Source organism: Myotis brandtii, unplaced genomic scaffold (assembly GCF_000412655.1).
Source record: "Myotis brandtii unplaced genomic scaffold, ASM41265v1 scaffold45, whole genome shotgun sequence".
Lineage (NCBI taxonomy): Eukaryota > Metazoa > Chordata > Mammalia > Chiroptera > Vespertilionidae > Myotis > Myotis brandtii.
In genome coordinates this window covers 5,597,813-5,616,727 of record NW_005367209.1, presented here as the reverse complement: position 1 = coordinate 5,616,727, position 18,915 = coordinate 5,597,813, and the positions used below count along the sequence as shown (strand labels likewise).

General features: G+C 48.5%; 1 protein-coding gene across 3 annotated transcripts in view; it reads right to left on the bottom strand.

Moving 5' to 3' along the window:
- The window catches only part of RASSF2 (Ras association (RalGDS/AF-6) domain family member 2), a 31,111-nt gene extending 12,679 nt beyond the window's left edge, over positions 1 to 18,432 (bottom strand). Inside the window, exons 1-4 of one of the 3 annotated variants that reach the window (XM_005874676.2) lie at positions 18,312 to 18,432; positions 5,640 to 5,730; positions 3,566 to 3,641; positions 1,042 to 1,193 (exon numbers count right to left, since the gene is read on the bottom strand). In XM_005874676.2, the coding sequence (XP_005874738.1) occupies positions 1,042 to 1,193; positions 3,566 to 3,641; positions 5,640 to 5,698 (287 nt within the window). In that variant the 5' untranslated portion in view covers positions 5,699 to 5,730; positions 18,312 to 18,432. Of the gene's footprint in view, positions 1 to 1,041; positions 1,194 to 3,565; positions 3,642 to 5,639; positions 5,938 to 10,958; positions 11,100 to 18,311 lie in introns of those variants that run through there. The other 2 variants (XM_005874675.2, XM_014546487.1) reach the window with 2 other exon arrangements.
- Between the last annotated feature and the right edge of the window lie 483 nt (positions 18,433 to 18,915).

The window sequence follows — 18,915 nt, the reverse complement described above, 5'->3', positions numbered from 1 at the left end:
GCACCGTAGACGTTCTGCATGCAAAGCAGAGTCTGAAACCAGCAAAATTAGAGCCATGACCAGCCACGCCAGCGTCTGATGGGATGGGCAGACTTTCCTCCTTGAATTCCCTTGGAAAACAACCGGGTCTGCTCCAGGGCTTGGTCACAATGTGGGTTCCTCTCAATTTTAGAGAAAGATCGCATTGGCTGTGGAGTTTAACAAAATGTTCAAGGTGGCCAACAGAGAGGGCTTGGTTCTCATTTAAAATATAAAAAAAAACACACATCACTGTGGTTTTGGCCGAGAGGATGGCACGCTCCACCCACGCTCTGGCCAGAAGGCAGTCAGCATCAGCAAGTTTCAAGATGGCACAAGGCTAGTCACTTGACCCTGAAAACTGAAGTCCCAGAAAGATAGTAAGAAGGGTGTGCCTTCCCAGAACCCTCAGCTTCTCCTTTGGTGGTGAAGGGAGGGGAGGAACAGGCGTGGTCTTTGCAGACCTTCCAGTGGAGGCTCCGAAGAGAGGACCTCCCAGGCGACTGACCATCATGCCACCACCCACCTCTCTTGGCTGCCTCACACAGGGTCTGACATTCCTCTCCTTGCCCACATCCCCCCAAGACACAGAAAGCCCTAAAGGTCTCCAGAGCAGGGTCTCTCCATGAGGGGTCCCCGTAGGGAGGCTGCGGGGCCCCAGTTGTCCTGTCAGACATCTGCAGGCTGGGCCTGGCTGGCCGGCCGCTACCAACACCTCTCAGAGGCTCTGGAATTCTCCATGAGGGAGGACACATTGCTCACCCAGGCTTTGGTACTTCCCTCTGACTCAGCATCTCCCCTCCTCACTCTGACTGTCACTCAGTAATTGTGGTGACAGGTTTCATGGAAGCCTGATCACACCCACACCTGCCCCTTTCTCCTTATCCCAGAGCAGAGCAGGTGGGCAATGGAGCAGGTAGGAATAGCAGCGGGGGTCAAGGCTGGCTGGAAGAAGGTGGCATCTACCTGCTCAAGCACACACAGAACCCCCAGACACCCCCAGTCCCATCCCTCCTCACTCACCCCTGAGCCCCCAAGTTACAGCCAGAGTGCCAGGAGGAAGAGGAGGGAGGGGGGCGAATGCGCTCGTTGTCATCCTGCATCTGCAGACGGATGGGCCGGCGCAGCCCCCAGGAGATGTTCAGCAGCCCCTCCACGATGAACTCATCTTCTTCCTGCCACAAAGCAATTGGTGCGGTGAGTCCAGCAGAAAAGCCCTGCGGAAGCCAGCATCACGCTGGGGGACAACGGACAGTATCCTGGCTGGGTCCTGGCTGGGTGCACGTGGGTTATATTCACACCCCAGCTCCCAGACTCTCTCCACTCGAAACCACCCTGAGGGGGACCTGGCAGGTCAGCACACAAGTTGCCTCGAGATTCAAGTACACATGTGCAAATTGTAAGAACGGAGTGTGTTGGGGTTTTTTTTGTTTTTGTTTTTTAATACTAATGACTTTAAAGAAAGAAGAATACATCTCTTAAAGTAAATGAGACTAGCCTTGCTAACAGAATTAGCTTTTTCCCCCTCCCCCACTATGGAAAAAAACGATGTCTTAAGCTACAACATATATTTAGCAATCTGACCTGCTGGTTGAAGGAGATTTAAAGTAACATTTCCCCAAGTTTATTCTACAGAATACACAGAACACCTAGCAGAATACAGAATCCTCTAGCACAGCGATTCACAACCTGTGGGTCGCGACCCCTTTGGCGGTCGAACGACCCTTTCACAGGAGTCGCCTAAGACCATCCTGCATATCAGATATTTACATTACGATTCATAACAGTAGGAACATTACAGTTATGAAGTAGCAACGAAAATAATTTTATGGTTGGGTCACAACATGAGGAACTGTATTTAAAGGGCCAGAAGGTTGAGAACCACTGCTCTAGCAGATCAACTGTTACCTTTAAAAGGGTGTCACGTGATCATGTGTTGGGAGATGCTGTTAATCATAATTCTTAACAGCAGAACTTCCCAGAGCCTATAATAAGCTTACAGGCTAGATTGTGACTATGCAAGAGGTAGATAAATCTTGCAAGAATTCCAAATTTATACTCAAGGGTTGTTCACTAATAAGTTAAATGTGAAAGCATTCTAAGGGTATTTGCATGATCCGGAGAAATGGATTTCACTTATGACCATGAAACTCTTTAATTACCAAGCATTTTGGGAATTTATTCTATAGGACACACCCCGAAAAAGCTGTTTAAGGACTAAAATCTTGTTAATGGCCCAACCACTAAATAGTAGAAGCTTTGAGGTCAGTGCCTAAAAGGGTCAGGCCTTGTCTCCAAGTCGAAGAAAAATCTATTTTGGGCAGGACCCACAGATGTCAGACCCGAGCCATGGACACATCTTCAGGACAAGCCCCCTGGGTGAAAATGATACCTGTCCAGGGGACAACTAACCTGAGCCCCAGGATCAACCTTAGACAGGGAGAGGGAATAAAAGAATGTAGAGCCCTGGCCGGTTTTGCTCAGTGGATGGTGCATCGGCCTGTGGACTGAAGGGTCCCAGGTTCGATTCTGGTCAAGGGCACATGCCCAGTTTGCGGGCTCAATCCCCAGTAGGGGGTTGGGGATGTAGGAGGCAACCGATCAATGATTCTCTCTCATCATTGGTGTTTCTCTCTCTCTCTCCCTCTTCCTTCCTCTCTGAAATCAATAAAAATATATGTATTTTTGAAAAGAATGTAGAAGAGCTGAGCAACTTTAGGACATTTGTGGATCTTGGGGAGAAAGGCTTTATTTAAGTACAGACGACATATATGGCCTTCTAAATGGTCTATGCTGGCATCATTGCTTTACGTTACATTCCTATAAGACAGAATTTAACCCACAGTAGGGCTTTGCCTAAGTGGAATTATTTGAGGGACACAGAGAAGGCCACTGCGTCCACATCCCATCCCCAACCAGCCTGCCTTAGTGGCTGAAATTCCACCAATGGCTATCTTTTTCTATGGATTAAATCACCCTGGCTTGATAACCTGAAAATGTGTTTAGAAGGGTATTACACATACCTTCTTATCAGTCAAGAACACTTGAGTATAAATTACTCTGCCAGGCTCCTGTATAACTCACCACCTATCTGATAACAGGTTTTACAGAAATGGATACAAGAGGAGTAAGCTTAGATGCAGGATGGCGGCTGGGGAGAGACAGGTGCATAACAAGTGGCTTTCCAAGAAGACACCTAGGAAGGCTGCTGCAGTTCTGGAGAAAGGCGAAGGGTACCACCCAGAGCTTAGATGATGTACCCGGGTTGCTGCAACATAAGACGTGGGCCAAAATGTGTAAACATAGAGGACTGGGAAGTACCTGAATTGCCCCAAGGGCAGAAGCCTGCTTGGAAGCCATCTGAAAAGGTCATTTCATAAAAGCCTCCCTTTGGAGGATTCCCCCCAGTCAGGCTGGTACTAGCCCTAAATGAGAGGCCACTCACTGTGGCTGGAGGGACAGGGATCCAGGACATAGGGCCCCTCAGACCCAGGACACATTGAGACAAAGACTGGAGCCGCACAGGCCTTCCCCGGGGCCTCCTCACCTCACGGTGTCGGAGCTGCAAATTCTGGCCTTCATAGTACAGGTTGTAGGTCTTCAGATGCAGGAGAAGCTCATTCCTTAGGCGAAAAAATACAAGAGGTAAAACATTCGTAGCTGAAGCCACTTATAATGCAGTTGTTCCCTCTTTTTCTCACCTCTAACCTGGCCTCGTTCACCCTATTCTGGGTGCTTGTCCACACGTGTGTGTACACTCACACACACACACACACACACACACACACACACACACACACACATACACACAGAGTCTACCACCACCCCCATCGCCATCTTCCCCCAGGATTAAGATCAATAGTAAACACCACCTAGAACAGACTGAACGTAAGGAGCAACTCTAGAAAACCAAGGCGGGCCTTGTCTGCTGGCGAAGGTGGGCAGCTCTGACGCTGCTCTTCAAACCCCAGTAAATGAGCTCACAGACAGGCCTCCTGCCTCTCAGCCTTTCCTCCCTCGTGCATGCTGGGAGTTAGAAGAGGACAATCGCTGGAGGCTTTTTTCGTGAGACTCAAAAACTTCTGAGCTTTTGAGAATGCTTCATAGACACAGATTTATGCTTCATGGACAAAACCTGTGTTTAAAAACTTACAAACTCCCATCGACAGTGAATGGATGAATAAAGGCAGCTACAGTCACACAACAGAATATTAGATGGCAATGAGAATATGAATAAACTACACACGACATAGATGAATCTCACAGATATTATGCTGAGTAAAAGCCAGGCACAAAAGAGCACATATTGTACGATTCCATTTATATAAAGTTTGAAATGGGTATTAGAATTTGGGATAGTGGTTCACCTTAGGGAGCAGTGACTAGAAGTGGGCATGAGAGGGTTTCTGGGCCCTGGCAATATTCTATTCTAGGTGCTTTTCATTTATTTAAAAAATGTTTTTTAACCTACAAGCCTGTTACCAGGCTTTCTTAGCTGCTAAATACTGATTTCCAGGTGTTCCCCCTGGGACCCAGCTCTACTGAGCCTGGGAGAGAGAGGGCTTCACCCCTCTGTGATCAGGATGAGCCCTCATCAAACCTAAGAATAGTCTGATTGAGTTTTGTCTAAAAATGCATGGTAGTGCATGAGGGCTGGGAGGGAGAGAAGCTTGAGGAGGCTGCTAGTTGCTTTTGTCTATTCTCAGACAAGGGGCAATGGAGCCATTCAATGGGGATATTTGGGGCCATGCCAGAGATCAAAGCTGGCTGGGAATTCTAAGAAGCTCTTGACAAGCTAAGTCCGGATAAATTGGAGTAATTCTACACAAGCCTAAATGAATTAGTGAAAAATGTGACTCCAAACAACCTAAACCAAAAAACTTTTGGTACTTTTGAACACACAGATCTGAAACTAGAATGCAAAATTACTGGTCAGTAGAAGTCCCTGGGGAAATCCTTCAGTGTAGCGATAGGAATGATCCGTTATCTCACACAACATGTGTCTGTAGATGGCCAAGGGTGTCTTAAAAAATTAGTACAATTTGAACTCAGAAAAATTAAACATTTAATTAAGATAGAGAGCTTCCAGGATGTGTAAATCCCTGTGTTGGATATAAATATATAACCTGAAACTTATAATTCAAAAAAGCCCATTTTGGCTCAGCCCCGTCACATTAGCAAAAAGCTGAGTTCAGGAGATTTTATTGCCTATAAAGCAATAACACTGTCTTCTCCTTTTCAGGGGAACTTGTGATTTAGCCAGAACCGCAGCAGTATAGGGACACAACTCAGCTGGGACTCCCTGGGGGACACCACAGACAGGACAGTAAGCAGCCACTGCTGACTCCTCCTCCTGGTAGCCCTCCAGGACACCATCTTTTCTGAGCTTTCAAAGGTGCCATATCTTAAAGATCCCCCCTTAGTTCACTCTCTATGGCCAGACTCTGGGGACGTGTTATCTAGAGCAGCAGCCTTGCTGATGCTTTTACTAGTCCACACTCAGCTACTTATTTAGCTCTTTCTCACACATAAGAGCCTCAGCTCTCTCATGTACAGAGGAGGCATCTCTGCCAGTGGCTTCCATCCACATGGGGACACAACACGACAGCAAAAAGACTTACTTGGAAATGTATTTATCTTTTCCACATGGGACAAGGGAAGTTTGGTGACTGTAGTCCATTCTTCTTTCCTCTTTTCATCAGAAGGAGAGACCTGTATTTGAAAGGAGAAGCAGAGGTTAGAGTTAGGTTGTGTCCTTAGGAATAAGCAGAAGTTGGGCCAGGGGACCAGGGGCACGTGGCTCTCTGTCCCCCTTCCAGACCCACAGCATGGGCAGCCCAAAGGTGACCCAGGGCTAGTGAGATGCCACACTGCCGGCTGCTGCCTCTGCTTGCCACAGCCTCTGAGAGAAAAAACGCCCAAAGGAAAGATGACCACCGTGGACAGCTCCAGAACGAGTGCCCTAGCCACAGAGAATGTTGACACCCAACTTGGTCCCAAGGTCAACCAGTGAGTCTTCCCTGAAGAGACCTCCAAACACAGAATAGAGATTCATCTGACAGGAAGGCTCAGATTCTACTAAAGTTTGGTAAACCACCTAAAAATGCCCAAACAGAGCTAAGGGCAAAAAATCACAGCATACACATCTATAATCACCATTAAAATATGATACTGTGAAGGCAAATGAATTACCTGGGAAAATGACAATACACTATGAAAACACATGCTTCACAACTATGAGTCTAATTTTGTTTAAAATATATGTAAGCAAGGGGGATAATGAGGGGGAATCGGAGATATCTGTAATACTATCAATAATAAAAATGTGTTTTAAACATATATATACTAGTATGTAAGCATAAAATATTAATATATATACATGTACTTGAATAAATATATATTCAGATTTCAATTATATATATGCAGTCAGGCCTCAGTGTCATCGATTGGTTCTATAACTTTAAGCAAAACGATGTATAATGACACAATTTTACCATAGGCTAGTTGATATAAACAAGAGTTAAGTTCCTAAGGCATTTCATCAACATTATAATGAAATGCCATAGAATGAAATGACATTAATCAAATGAAAGATTAAAATCATATGATCATCTCAATAGATGCAAAAAAAAAGGCATTTGACAAAATCCAACATCCTTTCATGATAAAAATTACAACAAATTCAGTATAAAAAGAATGTACTTCAGCATAATAAAGGCCACATATGACAGGCCCACAGCTAACATCATACTCAACGATGAAAACTGAAAGCTTTTTTTCTAAGAACAGGAACAAGATAAGGGTGCCCACTCTCACCGTCCTATTCAACATAGTACTGGAAGTCCTTGCCAGAGCAATCAGGCAAGAAAAATTTTAAAAAGGCATCTAAATCAGTAAGGAAGAAGCAAAATTGTCTCTGTTTGTAGATAAGATGATCTTACATTAAAGACTCCACCAAAAAAACTGTTAGAATTAATCAATGAATTCAGTAAAGTTGCAGCACACAAAATCAACATACAAAAATCAGTTGCATATCTATACACTAACAACAAACTATCTGAAAAGGAATAAAGAAAACAATTCCATTTATAATAGCATCAGAAATAATAAAATACTTAGGAATAAATTTAAGCAAGGAGTTGAAATATCTGCACACTTAAACTTATATGACTTCGTTGAAAGAAATTGAATAAGACTAAAATAAATGAAAAGATATCACATGCTCATGGATCAGAAGAACAGTGTTAAAATGTCAATATTATCCAAAGCTATCTCTAGATCCAATACAATCCCTATCAAAATTCCAATGGCATTTTTCACAGAAATAAAATAAAATGTACTAAAATTTGTATGGAACCACAAAAGACCTCAAATAGGCAAAGCAATCCTGCCAAAGACAAACAGAGCTGGAGGCATTAAACTTCCTGATTTCAAACTATATTGCAAAGGTCTTGAGAAGGCTAAGTGGCTAATTCCAATGTAACCCTGATGTTTGGGGGGGCTAGCAATCTGAATCTGTGCCAGTAATCTAATGTACATTCTTGATAACCTATAATTAAATCACTGCCCCTTTCTCCACAATCTGGTCTTGCAAGACCTGTTACCTAAATGCTCACATTTTACAGAGGCCATAAACCATGAACCCCTGGAAGGGGTTATCAACACTGGCACCAGGCCAGGCCCTTAGATATGATCTGAAGGCCCCCATCCCAACACACGCGAAAGGTCCGGAAGTATGATCCATATCTGGGGGACAAAGAAGCCAAAGGGGTATAAAGAAGAGCTTCCACCATATTGGTTTGCTCCAGACTTTGGAGGCAACTCCTCTGAGACCGCCGGCCTAATAAAGCTGTGTAACTCCATTTTTCTAAGCATCGCTTGGGTTTCTTTGGTCTTCTACAACAGTCTAGTAACCAAAACAGTATGATACTGGCACATAGACCAATGAAACAAAATTAAGAGCTCAGAAATAAACCCACGCATATACAGTCAACTAATATTTGACCAGGGAGGCAAGAATACTTAATGAGGAAACAACAGTCTCTTCAATAAGTATTGGGAAAGCTCGAAACTCACCTGTTCTTTTCCTACTGTTCTTAGGATAATGTCACTGACTCACAACCCCAAGATGTGTTCTCTCCCACAGTCAAGTAGACCCAGACAGGATGCCCCCAGGGGTTGAAAACAATCAGGTTGCTGAAGCTTGAGTAAGAACTGACCAATCAACACAGCCCAGGACCCTGAGCCCCTCGCTCATGGTTTCTGTTCTGTGAAAGCCCTTGTCTGTAAAGCATCGAGGAGCTCGGGTTTTTCCAGCACAAGCTACCCGGTCTCCCCTGTGCAGCGCTATACAATCACCGCCACTCTCTTTCACTGCACCCGGTGTCAGCGCAACTGGCTATCTGCAGAGCCCGGTGGACAAACTCTTTTGTCGGTTACAGATATAAATCAAGTAGTCGTGAGGCCCAGATGCGGGAATTCTCCAAGACTTTCGGTCACTCTCAATCTGTCAGGTGATCTTACCAAGGCCATCACTATAAATCCGACCTATAGGCTCATGTTGCCCAATCTTTACCTCCAGCCGGACTCCTCCCCACCTTTTTTCTTGGTACTTTTACATTCCTTGGGATAAAAGTGTTAGGAAAATACTTACATCCTCTACCACGTTGTCGAACTGAAATTACAGGTAACTGATTACAGGACCCAACCGAGCCCCTCCTTGGTCTGCCTCAGGGACAACATCTGTGTCTCCCCCCACAAACTTTCCAGCCATCACCACAAATCACTGGTTATTCCAGCCAGCTGGGGGGTGGAGGGGACAGAAAAAGTAAAGCCAGCTAAATTTACATACACTTTAAGGCCAACACAGCAGCAGAGCTGACAAAAGGCCGGAAACTCAGAGTTCAGTCTGAGACTCCTTAACAGAGCATTGTTTCTCACGTAAGGAAGGGCCAGAGGAAAACCATTGATGGGCTGGAATGTGGAGGACACTTCCTCCGAGGTGCTTGCCAACATCTGCAGCCTTAGAGAGAGGGATTCTCTCAGCTGGCTGGTTGCAACTCTGTTATTACTAAGAATTTAAGGCCCCGTCCTGCCCGGTGTGGCTCATTGGTTAGAGCAGTGGTTCTCAACCTTGGCTGCACATTAGAATCACCTGGGAATCTTTTTAAAATCTTGATTTCTGGGCCTCATCCGGAAATTCTGTTTCTTTGTTACTAATGTTGTGGCCCCACCCAGTAACAAAGAAACAGAATTTCCAGAGGATGAGGCCCAGAATTCAGGATTTTAAAAAGATTCCCAGGTGATTCTAATGTGCAGCCAAGGTTGAGAACCACTGGGTTAGACGGTCAACCTGCACATGGAAGGGTCTGGGGTTTGATCCCAGTCAAGGAAGCCTGCGGGAGGCAGCCAATCAATGTGTCTCTCTCACATCAATGTTTCGCTTTCTCTCTCTCCTTCCCTCCCTCTCCCATCTTTCCTTCCTTCCACGCTCTCTGAAAATCAGTGGGAAAATATCCTCAAGATGAGGATTAACAACAACAACAAAAGTTTTTAAAAAAGAATTTATGGCCCCTACCTGGACGCCAAAATGCCTTGTAAGAATCATTTAGAAGAGCCAAGGTGGGACGGGAGCCTCCCAGGACCTAATCCTGTTGGAGACACATTGGGGCCACCGACCAGTCAGTCTCTGGCATTGATGACATGCCCCGGCAGAATATTCCAGGTTCTCCTCAGCTCCGTTAAAGGCCTGGGCGATGCCATCCAGCCTGTCCATGGAACCTCATGTGTCCCATGTGGAGGCCCATCCATACTTGCTGCCTGCTTCAAAGACAACCCGGAGGTAAGACCCTCCCTAAGATTCAAGAGATTCAAGAGAAGGCCTTGACAAAGGGAAGATTCCTACGCCATTGAGTATGATGACATCCCAGCCACGGAGAACTTTCTAGGCCTGCGTTTCACCCACCGTGAGTGTGCCCTCGCTCCTCCTCAGACCCGAGCAGCCTCACATGTTTTCTGGACCCTGATCCAAAACCCAGCTCTTCCCACAAACTGTCCCCACTGCCCCTGAGCTGTGATGGGGGGGGGGGGGGGGGGCGGGGGGAGGGACAGGAGCTCACCCCTCAGCCTGTCCTTCCTCCCAGCACTTCCCACACAGAAACCATCCTCTGGTGTTTCTCTTCCCTCCTGGACCTGGAGCCTCTTCTCTCTGGACCCCCAGCTGCCACAGAGCCTCTCCTGCAAATATTCTCATTATCGTTATTTTTTCGAGGGAGGGAGTGGGTTCAGCAGCCAGCCCAAGGAAAACCTAGAAGCACAGCCAGAAATGAGGGTTCCTAGAAGCACAGCCCGAAATGAGGGTTCCTGTGCACGTGGCTACTGAGGAAATGCTTTCCGGAGAACCCATTAAGGGAGCGAGGGAAGCAGGACCGGGAGTGACGTGGGCCCAGCTGGAGTCCAGCCACAGCCTGATCCCATGGGAGCTGCAGGGTGTGAATAACTGCACAGTTGTCCCACCTTGAGACAAGCAGGCCCGGCCTTTGTATCCAGTGCCAGTCAGTCACCGACTCCAGGCCAGCCCTCGGAGGACGGGCTGAGCAACCAGGCATTTCCCTGCAAGAGCAGTTCTCAGGACTAGGGAGCAGCTAAGGCCCCCCCACGTCAGCACCCACAACATGCGGTAGATACAGGGGATCCTGGTGGGCACTCTCATCGTCCACTACCTGCCCTATGTCTGGGCTTGAAGCAGCTCCTGGCTTTGTCACCTTCTCCCACACACCCTCAGGCTGGGAGGAAAGAGCTGCCCACACAGGATAGCCAGGTGCAGTGAGGGGCTGAGCTGTGGGAACGAACGGTGAATAGACTTGCCCAAGCTCTGGACCAGTCAAAACCCTGAAGTTATTGCAGGAAGGATCCCTTCCTCTTCCTTCTCACAGACCTACCTCCCACTCACAGGTGCTTCCAGCCTCCCACTCCGGGCCTCCCAGATAAATGGAAGTCACCAGCTCAGCTTCCTGTGAAGAGGGCAAACATCAAATCTCAAGAAACGCAAGCAGGTGGGAAAAGCCATCCAAAACTCGCTTCAAAAAAATGATAACAAATAAATAAAACAAAACTTGCTCCAAAGAGTAGACGCTCCTCTGTCCCTAGCTCTTGGTTCCTCCAAGCTCCAGTGTCCTCACTCCCACTCTGCCAGGGAGCCCCGAAAACACAAGGCGATTAATCGGGCATTGGAGCATCCCTGGGACTCAGGCTAATCGCTATACAGTTCCAGCCCAGAGACAAAGTGGTTCTCAGCTCACTTATCTGGAAAGTCCCCAGTGGGAAGGAAGGGCAGGGAGGGGACACAAATGCAGAACAGAAAGGTAGACAAACCCTGGCAGGAAAGTCCAGGGTGAGATGAAGAACCACGCCCCACTTTGGTGGGTTTTTTTTTTTTTTTTGTCTCCTAAACTGTCTTCCTGGTTGTATAGCAGGAGCCCAGCCCCTCCCCACTCCCACCTGAGCTCCCAGAGTAGGATGGAAGGTGGGGGACAACAGCTAATTTATAGGACACAGGCAGTCCGTGTCTAAGAAAGTATAGCTAGGAAAAGGGCCAGGCGTGGGGAGGGGCGTGATTTCCACAGAAAATACCGGGGGCCACCCCACAGGACCACCCCTGAGCAGTGAGAGGGCTGCACACTTGGCAGGGCCTCCGCTGAAACCTAACGGGGACTGAGGAGCAACTGACCTTGAGACGCCACAGGACATCTCAGAGGTCCTCTTTAGGCTCTCCCAGGGTCAGAGGGTGGGGCTGGGGGGAGGCAGAATGGTGATTTAAAATACCCACATCCAGGCTGTAACATCAGACGCTCTGGGTGGGGCCCAGGGTGAGCATTTTAAAAGCCTCCCCAGGTCCTGCCAATGTACAACCGGGGCTGAGAACCAGCGTGAAATCTGACAGGAACAGAGACCGAGGACACCAACACCCGCCTCTCAAAGCAGCTTTTCGAGAGTGGAGAGGACAGAATTTCCTAAAAGCAAACTGAGTGTGGCCTTTAGGGCCCCCCCCCCGGCCCCATAACTAATATTCCGAAGGGGTAAGGGGACAACGCTGAGCCCCCAGAGGGCCAGTGTATGCAGGCGCAGAGCCAACCCAAAGGGCCCGTCACGCAAAGCCAGGCACCACACCACAGAGGCCGGGAAGCCAGGAAGCCAGCCCCGGGCCCAGATGCAAAGGAAATGCTCGCTGGAGACTTCCCCTTTTGGGGCCTTCCCCACCTCTCCTCTGAACTCCGCCTTGCCCTCTGGGGACAATCTGTATCTCCTGGGTTGGACAAGCACTTTGTCGGACACAGTGCTTCGTGCTACAGGGTTAAAGACCAACCCAGCCGGTCTCCTGAGGACTCTGCTTTGCAGCCAAGCAGCTTTGACGGAGATAGCGCTGGCCCGTCTGCACTGCGGCCCCCTGCTATCGGGGCAGGAAGAAATGTAGATGGCAAACAGGAAACCCCAGCCCTGTTGCCACACGAGGAATGAGACTTGAGCTGTGGCCTGGGGCCCTGCCAAGATCTAGAGATTACAAGAGATTCCACCTCCCGATTCCCAAACCCGAGCCTGTCCTGGACGTGGGCAAAATTCGGGCTGCCTTGGAAAGAAACAGGATGCAATTTTGCCTCCTGCCTGCCTGAGTTATTCAATAAAAGGCCCACTTATTGGCCAGGCCCGTGTCCTCTCTGGGACCTGCCCACCCCACTGATCCCTGAGCCTCCCTTCCCGAAATGTACCTCCATCCCCTTTCCCACCCCACGGAGGCCAGGCCCCCTGTGATCCACCCAAGCTCTCCCAAGCTCTCCACTCAGGAAAGGGTCTAAGCATCAAACACCACCAGGAGGAAAGTTAAGGTCAAGTGTGCTGGTGCATGAACCGCACTTTCTCAGCTTTACTGTGACTGTGAATAAAAGGCTTTGCCCCTCCCCACCTCAAAGAATGTCAAGCATCATACAAGAAGGAAGGGAAAGGCATATGGGAGAAGGTGGCTTGCCCTGCCTGACAAGAGAGGCACTTACCTGAAGGCAGGTAGAAAAGAGAACTAGCAGACTAGTTGCAGGAGGCCTGGACACCTGTTCCCCATAAACCAGGAGCAGAACAATCACAGTGTTATTATTGTGCTCATAATAAGACAACACATGTGAATAACAGGTAGCTACCATAAATGCCAGCCTACTGCGGGCTCTTACCTGCTCCGACTCACTTCATCCCCACAACCACCCCAGGAAGAAAGATGGAAATCCCAACATCTGGATAGATGTTTAGAAAGAAGCCCAAAGGCCCATAGCCTCACATCAGAGAATCGGGGTGTTGGAGTGAGACCAAAAAAAGGCATAAAGGAAGTAAAAACTCCAGACAGAAAAAGCTGTGTGTATGTGTGTGAATGTATAAGTATGGATCTGTGAGAGTGTGTGTATGGAGTGTATATGCACGTGTGTGTGTGTGTGTGTGTGTGTGTGTGTGTGTGTGTTCGCGCACACGCGACTTAGATTCTGGCTCAGAGAAACCAAAGCCCTAGATAGCTAACTCTCTCATATCTACAGACCCCCAGGGAAGGGCATGGTCACATCTGCTTCTCTAAAGCAGCACCTACATCACCTTCCACCAGAGGGGCCCAGCCAGGATGCACTCCTCATGGGCTAAAAGCCAACAGAGTGTGAAATTCCGTGTGACTGAGAGGAAGTCATGGGAAGTTGGTGGAGGTGACGCTGGCCCTAATGAGGCAAATAAGATGAAGCATTCCTTGACCTGCATCTCGCAAGACTGAGGGCCTTTTACAGGGTAGTTTCGTGTCCTCACTCAGGAAGGGCACATTAAGCTCTTCTCCAGTCCAGTAATTACAGGATTTAAGTGGAGACCCATGTGATTGGGGCCTGTATCACCCCAGGTGCTCAGAGCCCCAACTGGCTGGCTGTGGGTTAGCCTCTCAGCTCTGCAGGGACCTGCGACCTATCCGGGCAGGTGAGGAGGGGCACCTCCTGTTCCCCATTTCCGACCAGCACAGGTTTCTCGGGCCACACTTCCTGTTTACTGAGCTCTTTCTCTAAGACTCATCTCTGACCTCACATCCCCTTCCTCAGGGAACCCCAGCACTGCTTCCTTTTTTGGTGCTATAGGCTGACACCGAGATCTTCAGATCTTCGGGTTTCCCCTCCCTGCTACCTGGGGCCAGAACTGGAACCCAACAGCCAGGACCACTGGCCTCCTTCAGCCTAGAAGGGAGGTTCCTTGCACTTGAGCAGCAGTCCGGAGGGGAGAGTGGAGGCAGGGTCCCCAGTTCTGAGCCCTCCCCTGGGCAGCCACTGGGGGGCATCTTACATCCGCTCCCCTTTAACGTCGTGTACTCCCTACAACTGCATACAGCAGGTCCCTCACACAGCAGATCTCTTGCCCCTCAAATTGCCAGGACAGGGGGCACGTCCTGGGGTTTCCAGAACATTTCCAGGAGACTGAGGGGAAGTTTTTTCACAAAACCACATTCACACTCTCCCCTGCTGCCTTGTCCCCAGCTGACTAACCCTGACAGAAAACCAGCACCACAAAAAAAGCAGAACTTCTCCTCAAAATGGCCTTCAGAAGCCTCTCTTTACATTTGTAAACTCTTTGCATTTCCCCAACTTCCTGGGAGTGAAAGAGCAGCCTCCTCCTGGGCAGACAGGAAACAGGCAGAGCCAGGCACCAGGTAAAGAAAGCCCTGGAGAGCCCAGCGGTACGTGTCCCTCCCAGACCTACAATCTCTCCTCAACTCAGTGGAAGCCCCGCAGGCCCTCACGGGAGCTCCCGCAATGAGGAAGGTAGAGCATTCCCCACAGAACTAGTTGTCCCAGAGCAAAGCCATCTGACCCACCCCTGTGACCCCTGAACAGAGTCATGAACTGGTTTCCTGGTTCTGGGTCCAGACGTTTCCCAACCTCCTCTCACCTCAGACAGGACTAAAGCGTACACACCTCCTCCCCTGCCTCCCCGCCTCCCCCCACTCCACTGCAGCTTGTGTCTGACTGCCCCGTCACACACACAACCCAGCACACGCACAAGAGAGCGATCCTTGTCCCAAATGTCCATACGAGCGGCTGTGAGATGTGTATGAGCTTTAGGAAGACAGCACCCATTGTCTGAGGCTACCACCCATCTCCCCGGAGTTCTGGAGGCCTCCTGGACTCTAGCAGCGGACAGCGGACCCTAACTGTGCACAAACATCCAGCAGCCATATCCACAGCCACCATGTGGGTATTTAGCAGAGTTTGAAACACACAAATAGACATAGAAAGGTTGACGCTCTCGTTCACAATCTTTAAGGAAGATGGTTTTCACCTTGTTTGGACCTCACTCACTGCAGGAGAGCCGTGAACCCCAAGCACAACTTCTCTATCCCCCCCACCCCCTACCCCCTCCCCACACACATACAAAAACCCTGGGATGATGAGGCATTCAGCAGCAGTAACATTTTGCCAAACATCATTTCAGAGGTGTGTCGCGCCAGCACGGTCAAGGGTGAACCTGAGTGGGGGCGGCTGAAAGGCTTAGAAAAGACAGACAAGAGAATGAAAGCCGGGTCTCGGTGGGACGCTGCTTCCCTGAGAGACAGCACCAACGCCCGCCCACAAGCCGTTTCTTTATTTTATAGCCGGATTCCACGAGGCAAAGTAAGGGTGTGACCAAGATGTTTACAACATTCTCCTGGGTTTCAATCCTACTCAACTACATGCACCTGAACTCTACCAAGCCTACATCACTCAGGTAGGGGCCACGTGTTCGGACCATAGGTTCAAGCTTACAACTACAGCTGTTGGCTATAATTGTGCTGGGAGGGCCCTGCATTCCAAGCTGGGACTTGCACGTGGCAATGGAGGACTGTGCCCTCTCATCAGTCCAAGGCTTGAACCTGTCCAAAACACTGTAGCGGCTCCCCACACAGAGGCAAACACAAATGGATGATATGATATATTTTATAAAAATAGCATACTGTTTAGGAACCAGCTCTTTAGAAATATATATTTCCCATGTTAATATATATACTTCTTTTGTCCTATACGTTTTGTAGCCACGTAGTATTCCAAAGCACATAGATATACCGTAATTAACAAGTTTACTATGATTGGACATCTAGTCTCCATTTTTATTCTGGTGGTTATTATTATAAAGAATGCTACAAAGGACATCACTGTGCACGTATTCTTCTGCACTTGTCCAATTGAATCCTTAGGGTAAGAATTCCTACAGGTGGAATTGTTGAGTCCAAAACTCCCTTGGGAGGACTGTCAACAAAAAAACTGAAGCAGGGATGTTGAATTCTGTCATATAAAAGTCCATTTCTCCATGTGGGCATTTCTTGGATTCCACTTGGGCATCTATGACATTGCATAGTGGTTCGGGGAAGTAGGGACTGCCTTTTCCATGAGAAATCATCTCTCCGCTCTGTCCCCATTGGGCTTCCTCTGGGGACACACCATGCCTGTGTGATGAAGTGACACTGGTACACAAGGAAGGTGGAATTTTACTGGGTTAATGCCTACCGAATTCCCTGGGCCAGCAGAAAAAGACTATAGCAAAACCTAGGATGGCCCAGTGCTGGCTGCCCCACAGTGGGCAACACACGTGTGGACACGCGAAAGGTTTTCTTTTGTGAAAGGTTTTGTTCTTGTGTGGACAAAGGAAGAATGCAATGGACCCTTCCTAAAGAGACCAAAGGCTAGGAGGGACTTGTGGAATCATCTAACCCCGTGCCCTGGAGATAGGGAAACTGAGAGACTCATAGCATAAACATTCCAGTAATCTTTCAATGAACCCAGAAATGTCACACACAGTGAATCAGCCAGTTCAGGGCAGCGTTGAACATACTCCCAATTTTCTTTAATCCTCACTTGAGGATATGTTTTGGGTTTTAAAAATTGATTTTAGAGAGAGGGGAAAGGGGTGGAGGGTGAGAAACATCCATCGACTGCCTTCGCACACACCTTGACCGGGGATCAAATCTGCAACCCAGGTATGTGCCCTGCCCGGGGAATGGATCCCAAAACCATTTTGGTGTATGGGACGGTGTTCCAACCAATTGAGCCACCCGGCCAGGGCTGAACATACTCCAAATTTTGACACCTAGTACAATTCTTATCCTCCTCACCCTGTGTACGAAACTGGAAATCAAGATCTGAGATCAGCCCAGCCAGCGTGGCTCAGTGGTTGAGCATCAACCTATGAACCAGAAGGGCACATGCCTGGGTTTCCGGCTCGTGTTGAGGGGTGCAGGAGGCAGCCAATCAATGATTCCCTCATTAATGATGTTTCTATCTCTCTCTCCCTCTCTCTTCCTCTCTGAAATCAATGAAAATATGTATTTTTTAAAAAAAGATCTGAGGTCACATCCCAGCTTACACATGACCAGACATGTGCTGAGGTTGGCTCCTACTGGCTCTCAAGTGCTGATGGAGCACATCTCATCCCAACTCAGTGTTGAGCGATGCCATGTTAGTAGCTTGAAATCGGCCACGTGGGTAAATTTACATTACAGAAACCAGCAAACGCCACAAAACGGGCTTATTCACCTCCCTGCAGAGCCAAACATTCCTCAGCACATCACAGGGCACAATCTAGATGTGAAAACCATGAGCAGTTGACCTGGGTTCCTCACCTAACCTAAGGACAGCATTATAATTCTCCGTGGTCCATTATAATTTTCACTCCCAAATCCACCACAGCCCCGTCGGTACTAATCAATGCGCCAGTAAATGTTTGCCTGAATGCTTGCTCTCTGCCAGGCCCCGGGCTGAGCTCACAGCACCATATCCCTGTGAGACAGTTATCAGTTCTGTCTTACAGTTGGGGAAACTGAAACTCAAGAGACTCCCAATGACTTTTTAATTGCGGACTAAAGCCTCTCTTAGGGTGGTATTCCCCAGATGTTGATCCTAAGATAAGGGTTCAAGGGCCAGTGGAAGGCAGTGAGAAAGTGCACAGGGAAGGGAAGGCAGCCAATGGAGGGAGCCAGTTACCTGTGAGCCAGCAGACAACATGCCCCGAAGTTACCCCAACCAAGAGGCGAGGGAGCTGGAGTGTTTATGCACCTTCTCCCATCAGTCATTGCTCGAGGCCAAAGGAACATGGGAAGGGTGCTGACATTGCTCAATGCCACGCAGCTAGGAAATGGTCAAATACAATTCAACTCCAAATTCAACACTGTTTTCATTACTCTTGAAGAAATGAGCCATTAATCAAACAAACACTCAAACGAGTGCCACTTATGGGTAAACTTGCTGGTGAAGTATACTTACTTTGTCCAAGCACTTCGGGTGGATATGTCCAAGGAAAGCACAGAGTATCTTCTTACCAATTTCTATCAGTGGAATAGAAAAGCCCTTCTAAGTTCCTTTGCTCTTCCCTCGGGAACAGGCCAAATGCCCTTCCCCATCCCCTTCTCCTGTGAGAGGCTGCCCTCTGAGGTTCAGCCACAATTGCCTTGGGCAGGAGTCCTGAGCCCCAAGCTGTCATCATCCCAGCTGCTGCATCAACCTGTGATTACAGGCTTAGTCTGCCATCCGAGGGATGACCAACAATGACCCCTAGTCCCCCAGCCAGTCGAGGCTGAAGACTGTTCCTGTTTTCTGTGCCCTGCTTTCCCTCTGCTTCCTGCCCCATCCCCACCCCTCAACGTCCTTCATGGGAACCCACAAGCAGGCCAGATAAATAAAACCACAATCATGGGTCTGTGGGACCATAACCCATCTTAAGATTTGTTTTAAATTCTTCTGGAGAGGCAGGGAGGTGTTTAAATAGGACAGTGTGTCATTGGGTAAATCACTGGACCATATTGTGACCGGTGAGGGGACAGGACCGCTGCCCTGGTTTTACAAATCCAGCTGTAGCAGTTCTCAGCAA